The 12,800-nt window shown below is 51.1% G+C and overlaps 4 protein-coding genes across 4 annotated transcripts; 3 read left to right on the top strand and 1 right to left on the bottom strand.

Moving 5' to 3' along the window:
* Positions 1-206: 206 nt before the first annotated feature.
* Positions 207-2,243, bottom strand: vac8 (protein anchor VAC8; the record flags this gene model as incomplete). Its single annotated transcript, XM_024844837.1, has 6 exons — positions 207-538; positions 592-1,341; positions 1,397-1,642; positions 1,700-1,813; positions 1,869-1,989; positions 2,076-2,243. The coding sequence occupies 6 exons, from the start codon at positions 2,241-2,243 to the stop codon at positions 207-209; spliced, it is 1,731 nt and encodes a 576-aa protein (XP_024699561.1).
* A 4,240-nt stretch (positions 2,244-6,483) lies between these two features.
* P170DRAFT_430162 (FHA domain protein) lies at positions 6,484-8,361 on the top strand (the record flags this gene model as incomplete). The annotated part of the gene is made up of 2 exons (XM_024847935.1): positions 6,484-7,665; positions 7,735-8,361. 2 exons carry the CDS (start codon positions 6,484-6,486, stop codon positions 8,359-8,361), a joined length of 1,809 nt encoding a protein of 602 aa, XP_024699560.1.
* A 1,068-nt stretch (positions 8,362-9,429) lies between these two features.
* Positions 9,430-10,229, top strand: P170DRAFT_480022 (serine-leucine-rich repeat protein; the record flags this gene model as incomplete). Its single annotated transcript, XM_024853749.1, has 2 exons — positions 9,430-9,665; positions 9,725-10,229. The coding sequence occupies 2 exons, from the start codon at positions 9,430-9,432 to the stop codon at positions 10,227-10,229; spliced, it is 741 nt and encodes a 246-aa protein (XP_024699559.1).
* Positions 10,230-10,864: 635 nt separating this feature from the next.
* Positions 10,865-12,471, top strand: P170DRAFT_467974 (bestrophin family protein). Its single transcript, XM_024852512.1, has 4 exons — positions 10,865-11,128; positions 11,207-11,348; positions 11,407-11,948; positions 12,046-12,471. The coding sequence occupies exons 1-4, from the start codon at positions 10,974-10,976 to the stop codon at positions 12,422-12,424; spliced, it is 1,218 nt and encodes a 405-aa protein (XP_024699558.1). The 5' UTR covers positions 10,865-10,973; the 3' UTR covers positions 12,425-12,471.
* Positions 12,472-12,800: the final 329 nt, after the last annotated feature.

Here is a 12,800-nt window from a genome sequence, read left to right as displayed (position 1 = left end):
ACCTCAAACGTACAAAATGGCAAGAGTGGCGGAAATCAACAGGGGCACATGAATCCTATCACGCCGGATGCTCGCTGACAGAAGAAAATTGACACCAAAGAGAATGCCCGCTTAACACCAATAACAAAGGAAGGTCGATGAGAAACTTGTGTTTGAGGGGGTGAAAAATATGGCATAGGCCTTATCCAGGCAGTGTGATATGTGTCCTAACCCTCGACCAGGGTCTGTCGGGGTCCATTTCCAAGAAATTCGAGGCATCGGCGTGCCAGCGCAATAACCTCGCCCTCTCCGTCTTCGGTTTCATCGTCATCGGACTCGATGTTCTTGTCGGAGATGCTCTTCACCATCTGCACGACGTCTTCCGATTTGGCAATATATCCTATCAATCTCTGATCTTCGGATTCCAGTAGCTGTAGAAGGGTCCAGATGGCAATATGTTGAAACGTGGGGTCGCCGCTTGCAAGGAAACGGTTCAGGTAGCCGTGAATCCCTCCATTAGGGTCTGCCCAGTCCCGAACAAAGATCGAGTAGTCTCCGACTATAATCCTCATTAGTCCAGGTCAAGATGGAATGAAGTTCTGGCATGCTTACCTTTGGAGGACAGATTTCCCAGAGCTGCGGCACTGTTACCCTGCACTTCGATGCTCTCCGACTCGGTCAAGGGAATCAAGACGTCAAATACGCCGAGGTTGAGAAGATGCGGTTTCAACTCGTCGCTGAGGGCCAGCACAGCGATTGCGGCCGTCATCTCAGATTGAACACTGAGGGGCACTCTTAGTACAAGGTCTTTACATTTCTGGACTGCACCGGCCTGAAGAACCAGTTCCTTGTTGCGGTCGGAACTGGCTGCAAGGTTTCGAAGAGTCGAGATTGCATGGCATTGGATCTCTTCGTTGTCGGTGGAGCCAAGGAGGTCCACCAGAGGCTTGAGGAAGCCGGCATCGATGATCGGAGATTCATTAAGAGGATGGATGGAGATATTGCGAATACAGGCGACAGCGGAAAGAATAAGAGGGAGGTAGGAGGACTGCAGGAGACGAAGGAGCGGGGGGAGACCCTTGGCTCGCACGATTTCAAGCTGATATTTCTCGTCTGACGCAAGGTTTCGGAGGGCGAGTGCGGCTTGGCACTGGACCTTGGGTGTTGACGAGTCCATCAAATGTACCAAAGACTGGACTAGGCGTGATTCGGTTTGGGCGAGTCTTTTCCGATTCGTCGAGTCGACTGCGATGTTGCTAAGAGCTGTTGTGCAATAATACTGTACGTCAACGTCGGTGGAGGAGAGGAGCTGGACCAGGACAGGAATGGCGCCGGCGTTCACAAGCTGTTGTCGATTGTCATCTGCGCACCAAGTTAGATCAGAGTACAAACCATGGTGCCCGGATCACCATCTTACCGGAGTGTGTCATGTTGAGCAATGCTCCGGTGGCATTGCGTTGTACGCGCATGTCCTTGGATTTGGCCAGGCGGATCAACGGGCCTAGAGCACCCGAGCGTGCGATTTTCGCCTTGTTATCTTCGTGAGTAGCCAAATTGGTAATGCAACCGACAGCGTTGCATTGGACCTCGACGTTGGGAGACATCATTTGTCGTATTAGAGGGGCCAGCCCTCCCAGAGCAACGATCAACACCTTATTGTCCGCTGTGGCCCGTTAGCCATCTGAGGCCCCGACCGATGGGTATTGGGACTAGTACGAACCATTTACCGCGAGGTTCCCAAGGGCCGCGCTGGCAGCCCGTTGGACTTCAATATCGGAGCTTTGTAGCAGGAAGAGGATTGGTTCGAGGGTGTCTCGATCGACTTCGCGCACGTCTAAAGAATCGTAGGTGTTAGCTGCTGCAGAGAAACCCGTAGACAATCCACACACCTCGCTCTGTTATCTCGGCAAACGTCAAACTGGCACTTCGTTGAAGGTCCACATTATCAGAGTAGACCAGTGTGCTCAGCGCGCGAAGGGGTTCTCCGGAGAAGAAGTCGGTTTCGGCTCTCTGATCAAAGAAACATTGTCAGCAAACAAGAGATTCCCAGTGCTAGCTGGAGCAAAAGACGCCAAAACAGTTGCGACGCGACTTACGTTCTCCAGGTAGCCCAACAAGTCCGAGACAGCTTCCCGCTCATTGTCGGCGAGCGTCGTTTCGTAAATTCCATCCCTCGAGCGACCACCACCGAGACAAGCGGTGATATGACACCAGCGGTCAACCGTCGACAGGCAGGAAAAGCAGGTATTCACAATTCCACCCATGCCTTCAAGATTGGAGGCCCGCAGGACCAAACTGCGGCCCCGCAAGCGTCTAGCTCAATCAAACACAAAGGAGGTGGAACCGATGTGAAATCCGACCGGGGATAGCAGCCGACAAGTTTTTGTCTGGCTGTTTCGATTCTTCTGTCGGCTCAAACGATGGAATGGATAAAAGCGGCGGAAGGATGACGAATTCGGGACCCAAGGGAAGTGCGGGAAGTGAGGGAAAGCGATTGGCGATGAGACGAAGGCGAGGTTGGGAGGCTCTGCATCCGCCTCAAGTTGGAGCTTTCGGGAACACAAGCAACGGCGCGTGATAGGAGGGGAGATTTCGGGGAGGAAACTTATTTTCGCTCGATCCTTTTCTCTCTTTTTTCTTTTTTTAATGTTTTTTGGAATTTTCTCGGATTGATAACCCGCCCAAGGTGGGAATCGAGGATACTGGAGGAGGGGGGAGGTGGTTGGTAGGAAGAAGACGAGAAGATGGGAGGACGGGCAGGTGAGTAGTTAGCATTAAGTTAGTATGCGACTAGCGGTGGTCACTGGGCTAATGATCACACGCAGATGGGGAGCTCACTCTCGTCCTCCTCCGCCTCGGTCAGAGCCGTGTCATTACTTCGCGTCACCGTCGATTTAATTTCCATCGATCTAATTATAAATTCGATATATGCAGCTCATCCCGGAAGGAACGAGATCTCCCGTTTACCGTTTCTTCATGGCCACAGCACATCAAGGGATGGATATTTATCTACTGATCGGTTCCCGTCTCCGTTCCTCCTTGGGCTCGACTGCTATCTCTCGATCCTATCTTCTGCCATCCTGGCACCCGATGGATCTTGGCAGTCCATTCAGCAACCCATCCTTGCCTACCCCTTCGTCCCTTTGACTCCTGTCTGGTGCGGAGTTCCCTGCCAAACAGGAGCATCGCAGGGTTGACCATCCAAACTATGCAACGCCACTGTCAGCCCAAAGCTCTATCTCTGTCCAGTATTCACATCGATGCCTTGGACGTACTTTCACCTTCTATTCCGTAATCCAACGCGCCCACCAAATAGCAACTACGCAATGGTAATCCGACATGGGGTCATCCTGGCCCACCTCGGAAGCTAATCATCGGGAACACCGCACCCCGTGTGATAGTCATGGAATGTATCAACAACCCTTGAAAGGTGAACCACTCCCGTTACAATCCTTGACTAGTTGCACATCATTGGGTTGGAGTCCGAATCGATCGCTTGAAATGGCTGTCGTGTCTTGGCACAGGATGTATAAACATCTCGATATCGTGATGATTCTATTTCGTGCTCTTTGGTTACGTCTAGCTTGTCATAGATATATAAGGCCCTCTGATTGGGATTTATTCCCCACGGAGCTCTTAAGTTAGAATTATCCCAAGGCCCCAATAGTTAGAACCCTGCTGCAAACCATTAATTTAACTCGAACACCTTCCACAAGGCCAAGGACTATCCTGGCATCCGAAATCTCTGTCCATGTTGCTGCCTCGCTGAACTGGTAGCCAATGTGGACATTGAGTAGTAATATAGTATCCGTCGATTATGGGTCGACCTTAAATGGGATCTCTACGCACCTATAAAACACACTCAGTATCTTTTCACATTAGCACAAAGTTATAAATGAACGGCCTTGCGGTGTCTGATATAATAATTAACGAGCGCCGACTCCGAAAAATTAAGACTACCATTATTAAGAAGCCGTGCCTTCTTCAGAACAAATTTTGAACCGAGTCCTTGAACCTAAGGTAGTTACGGGCCTTCCTAGTAACCAAGCCTAGCGTGCAAGACACTGACAGAGCCCTACGGCACCCAGTCCCCCAGTACCTCAATCGAGGGAAATTCCAGTTGTTCTAAGATTGGCTTATCGACTGTACGGCCCGATGTCCCAACCGTGGTTTGTGTTCTCAACGGCGAGTTACCAAAATTTGATGGACACGCGTCAGTGAGCCAGAAACCAAGGGTTCGCAGGAACGGTACTTTGCTCCAGGACTGTGACATTAACAACGGACTGGCCATGATGTAAGGCCTAACTGCCAAAGGATCAGAGCAGAACCCCCCAGTTCCTGACTAACCCGAACCGAACTAGGGCCTTATTCCTGCTTCCTAGAGGCAAACCGCCCCAAGGTATGATGTCATGGTCCATTCAGTGACTGTCCTTGGGAGGTCTTTCTGCCAGCGTCAGAAGGCTGGGTGGTTGGAGAAAATTGGAGAGTGATGGCCATAATCATCTGTGTTTGATTATTAGAAGCATAAGTGATGGATACTTCGCCACCGCGAATAAGGTTGGAGAACGGACAGTTGGTGTAGGTGGAATATTGAGTATCACATCAATTATGGCGGCCGTGTACTACGACAGCCTCCGTTTCTTTCGGTCAGCCTGCTTCGGGCTTTGTCCAGGGTCGTGATGCGCCATGGTCACCGGACTGCTGAGGGAGAGAGACGGATGATCAGCAGAACGAAACAAGTCAACGCCATGGCCGCAAACCCCATCAAAAGATGACATGAAGTGGCAGACAATGATAACGAAGATAATAAGGTCTGCATGAATTTCTCTGATCTTTCTGCACGAACTGTCTGCAACTACCAACTACTCTGTCGATCGGCTAGGTTCTTCGCGGTCCCATAAATCAGAGGATAATCAACCGGTCTATTTGACCTGTCACTTCAGAAGCAAAAGCACGGTCCTCAAGGTCTGACGGTTGATCGGATTGTTGAGACACGAGGCGTACCAGATCATCCTCCGCAGTATCAATTCGAAGAACATGTCACGGCGATCGAAATGGACGTGGACTAGACTTGGGCCAGGTCAACGCCGGGCAATACTGACGGGGGAGAGACCACGTGAGGTGAGTCGATTGTCGCGTCACATGGCGCGCCAAATCAACATCCCGGAATTCAGCACTGGAATGTACGAGGGGTTTGGCCTCATGATGCGATCCTCCTTATTCATTCGGGTTGTTTTGATTTGTGTTCCTCTTACCGGATGGGAATTCGATGGTCGGAGTGGAGCCGAGAAGCGACGGTGGTTGTCCTGTTTCCCCCTCGGCCATGACCTGATCGTGCATGGTTTGGATGGGTCTCTCTGGGCCTAGGGGCTAGCTTGGTTGGTCCCAATTGAAGAATTTAGAGTGGCATCATGCCAGGTCGTCCTGCTGCAGTCACTGCAGGATACATCCTCGGTGCAGTGCAGGGCCCATCTATCGATGTACGGTATCTGCCAACACATAATGGCAGCATGGCAGCTGTGGGAGCCGACCAGAATCTGAAGGGAAAAACCAAATGAAAATAAAAATAAAAACACCCAAACCTAATCGTCGGTTCGACCGCGGTCTGCAGGACTCAGGAGAGACCCACGAGGCGCGTCAATGGGGAATAGACCGGTTCACTGGCAAAATCGACGGGGGTTTGGCTATGATGGTGTGGTTCTTGCGTGCCGTGTTCGAGTATGCATTCTGCTGGCCCCACTCGAGTCGATCTTGCCATACCGCTGACTCGCATATTTGCTTCGTTTCTCTCCAGGGCGCTCTTCATTCCTCACGTCGGGGATCGCAATGATCGTACATTCTGGATTCTGCCATGCTGCACCTCGTAGACCACCTCATGCTCCCCTCCTCCCCTCGTCCGTGTACTTGACCGGCGGCTCGCCTCCCGCGTCGTCTGAATCGACCTCAATTCCATCGTGATCGGATCTCTCCACCGAACCATTGCCGTGCTCCATCGCAGAGTCCACCTAACCAACCGATCTGGAATTATCCTCCCAGAAGAAGATCCCAATTTAGGGCAATCGTGACGATCCCACGAGTTTCAGCGTGTAGTCTGGGTGGCTCCTGGAGATTGGCATGATCATTCCATGATTCCGCCATTAAAAAATTCTTCTGGCCGGTACCAGACGATTAATATTATTTAAACATAATTAGAAATAACTCTTTTTTATTTTTATTTTTATTCTATTTGATTATTTGATTATTTTTTCTTTTTAGAAAAACGAGGGGGACGAAATTTCTTTCTTCTTCCAATCTTCGAATCTTTCCGACACCCTTCAGACTTCAGACTTTGGAGACGAAACATCAGAATATCGGTGGTACAACCTAAACGGAATCCTTGGCTATTGATTCAGAGAAAGGAGGACGGAAAAACGAGAAGGAAGGAGAAAGGAAAAAAAGAAAAAGAAAAAGAAAAAAAAAAAAAAAAAAGAACCGCCAGGGCCAATCAAAGGCACATCGGCAGGGATGTCGACCTCCGTTGCCGCCGCCTCCAACGACGACTCTCGCGCTGGGCCCCTCCGCCGACTGAGCCAGTTGCGTGCCTATACTCACGGCCATCTTTCGCCTCAGCTTTCCTCCGCCTCCCAGCGTCTCACCCGCCAAAACACCCTGGGCAGTCGAGTGAATCGCTTGTGCCCGGCGCCTTTCCTCACCGTCATCGAGGACGACTCTTCCGATTCTGACGACGCTTCGATAGTGGAGACGACTAGCAACAACCCGGCTCCATGCCCCGAACCTGAACAGTCCGCCCGCAATAATAGTTCGACCAGTTTGTCCAGCTTCCGCGGCTTACAAATTGAGTGGCCTTTTGAGACGCGCCATTCCGAATCCTCGAGTTCGACTCCTTCCACCGACCTGGCCGAGAGCTTTTCGCAAGAATCGATGGCGCGGCTGAGAGGTTCCTCCCAGCCTTCCGAGTCTCGAGCAGACGAGGCCGCTCCCACGTCCGCTCCGGCTGAGCTGCAGAGCGCCCTGTTCGATTCTCCTGATCCCGTCGCAACCGAAAATTTTCCCTCGTCCCCCAGGCCCCGGCAGAAGGCGACCATTCGATTTTTCCCCCACCAGGAGTCGCAGTCGAGCGCCCGACCGTCCCTGCCCTTCATCCCTGTCTCGCGAACGCTCCCGTCCGAAAGTTGCATTATTAAGGTCGGCCGTTACTCCGAGCGCGATGGCCTCCCGCAGCCCAACCCGACCGAGCCGTCCGATGCGCCCGTGGGATTCAAGTCCAAGGTGGTGAGTCGCCGACACTGCGAGTTCATGTACGTCAATGGACAGTGGCACATCAAGGATGTGGGCAGCTCCTCCGGCACGTTCCTGAACCACATGCGACTGAGCCAGCCCAACATGGCCTCGAGGCTATACACGGTCAAAGACGGAGATATCGTGCAACTGGGCATCGATTTTCGCGGTGGCGAGGAAATGATTTTCCGCTGTGTCCGCATACGGATCGAATGTAACCGATCGTGGCAACAGCAGCCCAACGAGTTCAAGTATGCGGATTCCCCGACCGTAGATCTTCTCAGTAACGATGGTGCTAACAAGACGCCCAGCAAAAACACCGAGAGTCTGATCAAGAACCTGGGGAAAGGGGAAACTGCGGATTATGCTGGATGTCGAGAATGCTCAATCTGTTTGGGCTCGGTTCTGGTATGTCTCTGGTCCTTGGGCTTCTACTCGCGGGGTTGGTTTTCGGTCGCTAACTTTTGGTCCTAAAAGCGCCCCTACCAGTGTTTGTTCATGGCAGCTTGTGCCCACGTCTGGCACTACAAATGCATCATGCGCCTGATTCACACGCCCGACTACCCCATGTTCCAGTGTCCCAATTGTCGCGCCTATACGGATCTCAGCGCCGAAGTCGATGATTCGAATGATTTCGAGGCAGAGGACACTGAGCAGAAGAGTTCTGCGGCGGAGGAAAAGCCTTCGTCTTCTTCCGAAGAGATTCGAACGGAAACACACTCTACTCCCTCCGGAGGCAACCATGTCACCAACACTTCCCTGAGCTCGGTCGATGAAGCATTGGATGGCTTGCCCTCCGAAGCAGGTCTCGCCGCCAATATTGAAAGCATGCGTCTACAGGACTCGGAGGCTGCAAGAGAGACTGCTCGCGAGTCGGACCATCCTACTTCCTCGAACCTTGAGACCGTTCCCACCCATACTAGTTCTGATATTCCCGGCTGGCAGGCTGTGGGCCAAACCTCTGCCCCTATTCAATGCCGACAAGCCCAGCTTCGCTCGGACACGCCTGTTCGCTCTGAATCGTCTGAGGATAATCCCTTGACGCCACAGAACGACTCCGGACCATTGGCATTCGATGGTCGAGCTAGCATGTCAGAAACATGAATTGCCATCGACCTCGCTCGATTCGATTCCACGTCATAAGCACAATGCGACCAGTGATATTTGCAAGCATATTGGTGCAATACGACTCGCTACAATATTATGCCGACTTGCTCACGATTTACAACATTCCCACCCGTCGGAATGCCTCTATTATTTTCTTTTGTTTAATCCACCTTTCATCACTGGCATTTACGTTCGACCACGTTGCATCGCACAGCCCATTTACAACCTTTACACTATGTTCCCCCCATATTTGAGAATTATACCCCATCATGCTGCAAATAGCCTTTATTTCATTCCATATTACCCTTTCAACCAGGGCCGTTGATCCTATCGTCCGATCTTATACATCTGACTCATAATCCTGAACCTTTTTCCTTACCCTTTTCTGTCCACCGTTGATCTGGACTTTGGCCCGTGCATGGCTTTTGCGTTCTGGATAAGGTTGGCGTTACACTGTGGACGGCGATACGCTGCGAGATGTTTTGTTTTTTCAAGCTCATCGCTTGGACTTTCTCGGACATGGCCTATTATCTTTCCTACACTCCCATTTCACTATCTTTTTGTCTCCTTAGCGTTCATCAAGCATATACATATGTACGCATAGCATTGGATCCTAAACCTAGCAAGTGAAGATTTTGCAATGACTTATTGAGCAGTTCAAGCTAACTCAGAGATGGCCTCCCACTTGTTTCATGTCCTCTTCCAGAGTCTCGGGCATATTGCCACCGTTCTTTACACGATTTTCTTTCCCGTCGGTTGGGTGGCTTATCTATTTTATTATCTTTCGTGCCTGCTAAACTCTCATTCTTTCTGAGCAACTGCTTTAGCTTCGTTTGTCCCTTCCTCTTCCGCGCAGAAATCGCAGGATTTTTAGGAAGGCAGGTAGCTTGATGGAAGTCATCCATGCGGCGACCTTCAATCCTTTCGTAATTCCTCTCCCAGTTATCTTCACTCTTTCCAGACATTCTCTTTTCAAAGCAACATTCGTTAAGCTTCATATTGCATTACTACCCAGCAAACCAAAGAAAACTCTCATCCGCATCACTTTTCCCCCCACAGCTCCAAATGGCGTCGTGGTTCTCGAATGATGCAGGAGGTCTCAGCCAATATCACCGAACGGCTCAATTCATAGAAGGAGACACATATGTCAAAGTGGATTGGCACTTGAAAGAAAAGCTGTGGGAAGTTGTGCGTCCATTGGACGATGATGGCCAGCGTTACGCCGTTGGCTTATTTCGAGGCTGGAGGTCCGAAGACACCTGCTTCCAACGACATCCGGCGATAATCAAGGTCTATATGCAGTAGGCTGAACCACCTTACCTCTACAGGGGTATACAGTTCCTAACGAGCATGGCTACAGAATCCCTGATCAAACGCCGCCTGCCACCGAGCATGTGGAGGGCCGTCCGTACACGCAGCCGTGGAAGGAAAAGGTGCCGGAAATCGAGGCGTTCGTTGAAAACATCGATCATCGAGTTCGGAACCACTGCGGGTATTCAATCCCTTTCTATGATACGCAAGATTATGAGCAAACAAATGACGACCATGTTCCTGGTGGCTTTGCTTTTTATGTCCTTATGGCATGCATGCCAGGGGTGAGAAAGGGCCCTTTGGTCAATGGATATCATCATTCTTCCGCTTCCAATAATGACCTGGACGAACCTGAGCATCACGACAACAATAACTCGAACGAATCCGAGCGTCACGACAATAATGACTCGAACGAACCCGAGCATCATGACAACAATAACTCAAACGAATCTGAGCATCAAAGCAACAGGGACTCGAGCGAATCTGAGCGTCATAACAATGATTCCTGCTTTGCAGCATACATTCGATACCAAGAATTGGACTCTAATTCATAGGACCCTCAACTGTACCTTCCCTGATGGGTTTGATGCAGAAAGAGTTACCCTTTTGCCCTGGTTTATGGCTATACACTACTATGCTAGCTAATATCTATCATTGCAGCTCAAAAATCGCATGAGAACTCGATCAAAAATGAATGCTCGAACTCCGTAGGAATCGATTGACAGCTGAGGCTATCGAGGGACTAGTCCCGAGGCTTTGCTAAGACACTAAATAACTAAGTCATCTCTAGGTCTGATCACATTACAGGGAATGGAGAGCTATGAGCCAATCCAACCCCCGAGTTTTCGGACTGTAGACACAAGAGAGAAAGGAAACGACATCGCCAGTCCTATCTGCATCGTGGTCCCATACATAGTAGAGCATTCCGATCCTTAGGGAGGGTGCACATGCCAGAAGCGACGTCATTTCACATAAGATCGCCAGCCAAAGCACCAACCATCGCTCGAATCTGCAGCGGCAGTCGGCACTCCCTCGACGCGCAGATGCTTGGCTGCTGATGTGATTTGTGGAGTTCTTTGATGTGCCCCTCCCTCAAACCCAGATGATGAAAGCCGGCGTTATGCTAAGGTCTTTATCTGCTGTTGTAGGGGAGTCGCACTAGTTGGTGGTCCAAGCACGCCGCGATTGACTTAGATTGATTAACTAAATGGCGATTGCTGACCGCTAGACTCTTTTCCTCCGCTTTGTTTTGATCGTTGCACAATCTGCATCTGAGCCATTGATAGCAGAAACCCTCGATGAACAGTGGAAAGATGCGATTGAATTTTAGCGAGCCACCGACGCCTACGCTGAGTCGTCAAAACACTGGTCTTCTCAACGGCCATCAACATCCTCATCATCATCGCCAGGGCACGCACCCGCATCTGCTGTCGGCTCGGAGGAAACCTCGAAGGTATCCACTCGCTCGACTTTGCCTTTATTTGTCGTTTGGGGGGTTCTGAAAACGCGTTGACATGATGAATTTGCCCAGATGGCCTTTAGTTCTTCGGTTCGTCAAAGGCGCCATCCACGGCGCCATCCTACTGTCGGTCACTCTACATGCGGTCTTTTCGGCATTTGTTGTCTGTCTGGACCTGTATATCTTTGATACCGTCGGGCTTCCAAATAGCATTGTACGTTTTCCCATCATGCGATAGCTATCCCTCCCGTCCAGTGCTAAGCCAAGCCCAGATCCCCTCTCTCTCCATCGTCGTCGGCCTGATGCTAGTCTTCCGCAACCAAACATCGTACAGTCGATTCTGGGATGGTCGCAACGCCATGAACACCCTCTATACGTGTATCCGAAACCTGGTGCGCACCATCATCACGCACGGATACAGCAGCAAAGGGCCACCCTCTGCCGCTGAAAAAGAGGACATCGAGCGCACCATTCGCATCCTCATGGCGATTCCCTACGCCGTCAAGAACCACCTCCGCGCCGAATGGGGCGCTGCCTGGGCTCTTGGGAACGATGTCGGCGAGGACGGCATCGCCGCGTATAATCACGACTATGCGAGTTTATTGCCTGCGGGACTGGAAGGACATGAAGATGAAGGGTTGGGGTTGCCGTTCCAGTTGAGCTTCTTCGTGGACGGGTTCATCAAGAGAGGTGTTGATCGCGGCTGGTTCAATGCCCCTGGTGCGAGTCAGATGCAGGCGCAGTTGAATACCCTGATGGACGCGTATGGGAAGATGGAGACGATCGGGTTGACGCCGATTCCGGTAGCGCATCTGTGAGTCTATCGCTCTACTTTCCTTGCCTGTTTTCGTTTTCCTTCCCCTATCGGTCAATTGGATATAAAACGGAAGGAAACTCTAACCCCATCCTAGAATCCACCAGAAACAAGTCCTCGCGCTCTTCGGCTGCGTCCTTCCCTTCGGAATGGTCGACGACATGGGCTGGTGGACCGTCCCCATCGTCAGCCTCGTGATCTTCACCCTCTACGGCATCGAGGGCATCGGCTCGCAGCTCGAAGACCCCTTCGGCTACGACCGCAACGACATCAAGATGGACGCCATCGTCGGCGACGCCAAGACCGAGATCGACGTCGTGCTGTCCGAATGGCGTCGAATGATGCGATTCGTCGAGTTGGGGTCTGGCGATCAGGCGGCTGGTGTAGCGAATGAGACTGGGGTTGTCAATGACGCGGCGTTCGTGCCGCCGGATATGTTTTTGAAGGCGAGGCCGAGGACGGCGAGGGGGTATTAGATAGCTGTCTTTGATAGGGTAGACGTGAGTCAGTGTATAGTATGAGGTAGTAGTAGGTATCTGATCTGAAAATGTTATCGATCAGGTTGTAGGACAAAAAAAGATCGTACACTAGGGTATCATCGGAGTTTGGTCCTTCCGACACTATCAATCAGAATGTTACGAGACGCTAATTAACAAAATAAGTTAAATAGATCGAAATGACCACCTGAAGAGTCCAAAGATCTTCAGGGGACCAAGTCAGTGGCGCAGCTAGTTCCGGTAGGACAGTCCTGACAGCCAGCCGCGAAAGTGATATATCGCAAACTCAGCTTGTTTGTCTCCGTTGACTGCACGTACTATAAGTAATATCCCCTTTCTCTTCTCTCGCCTAGTC

This window comes from Aspergillus steynii (genome assembly GCF_002849105.1).
Source record: "Aspergillus steynii IBT 23096 chromosome Unknown P170scaffold_9, whole genome shotgun sequence".
Classification (NCBI taxonomy): Eukaryota; Fungi; Ascomycota; class Eurotiomycetes; order Eurotiales; family Aspergillaceae; genus Aspergillus; species Aspergillus steynii.
This window is presented reverse-complemented; position numbering and strand designations above follow the sequence as displayed.

Coding starts and splice junctions, on each gene's coding strand:
- P170DRAFT_467974 (XM_024852512.1), top strand. CDS start 10,974: ATGAACAGTGGAAAGATGCGATTGAATTTTAGCGAGCCACCGACGCCT. Junction 11,129..11,206: donor GCTCGGAGGAAACCTCGAAG/GTATCCACTCGC, acceptor GAATTTGCCCAG/ATGGCCTTTAGTTCTTCGGT. Junction 11,949..12,045: donor CCGATTCCGGTAGCGCATCT/GTGAGTCTATCG, acceptor ACCCCATCCTAG/AATCCACCAGAAACAAGTCC.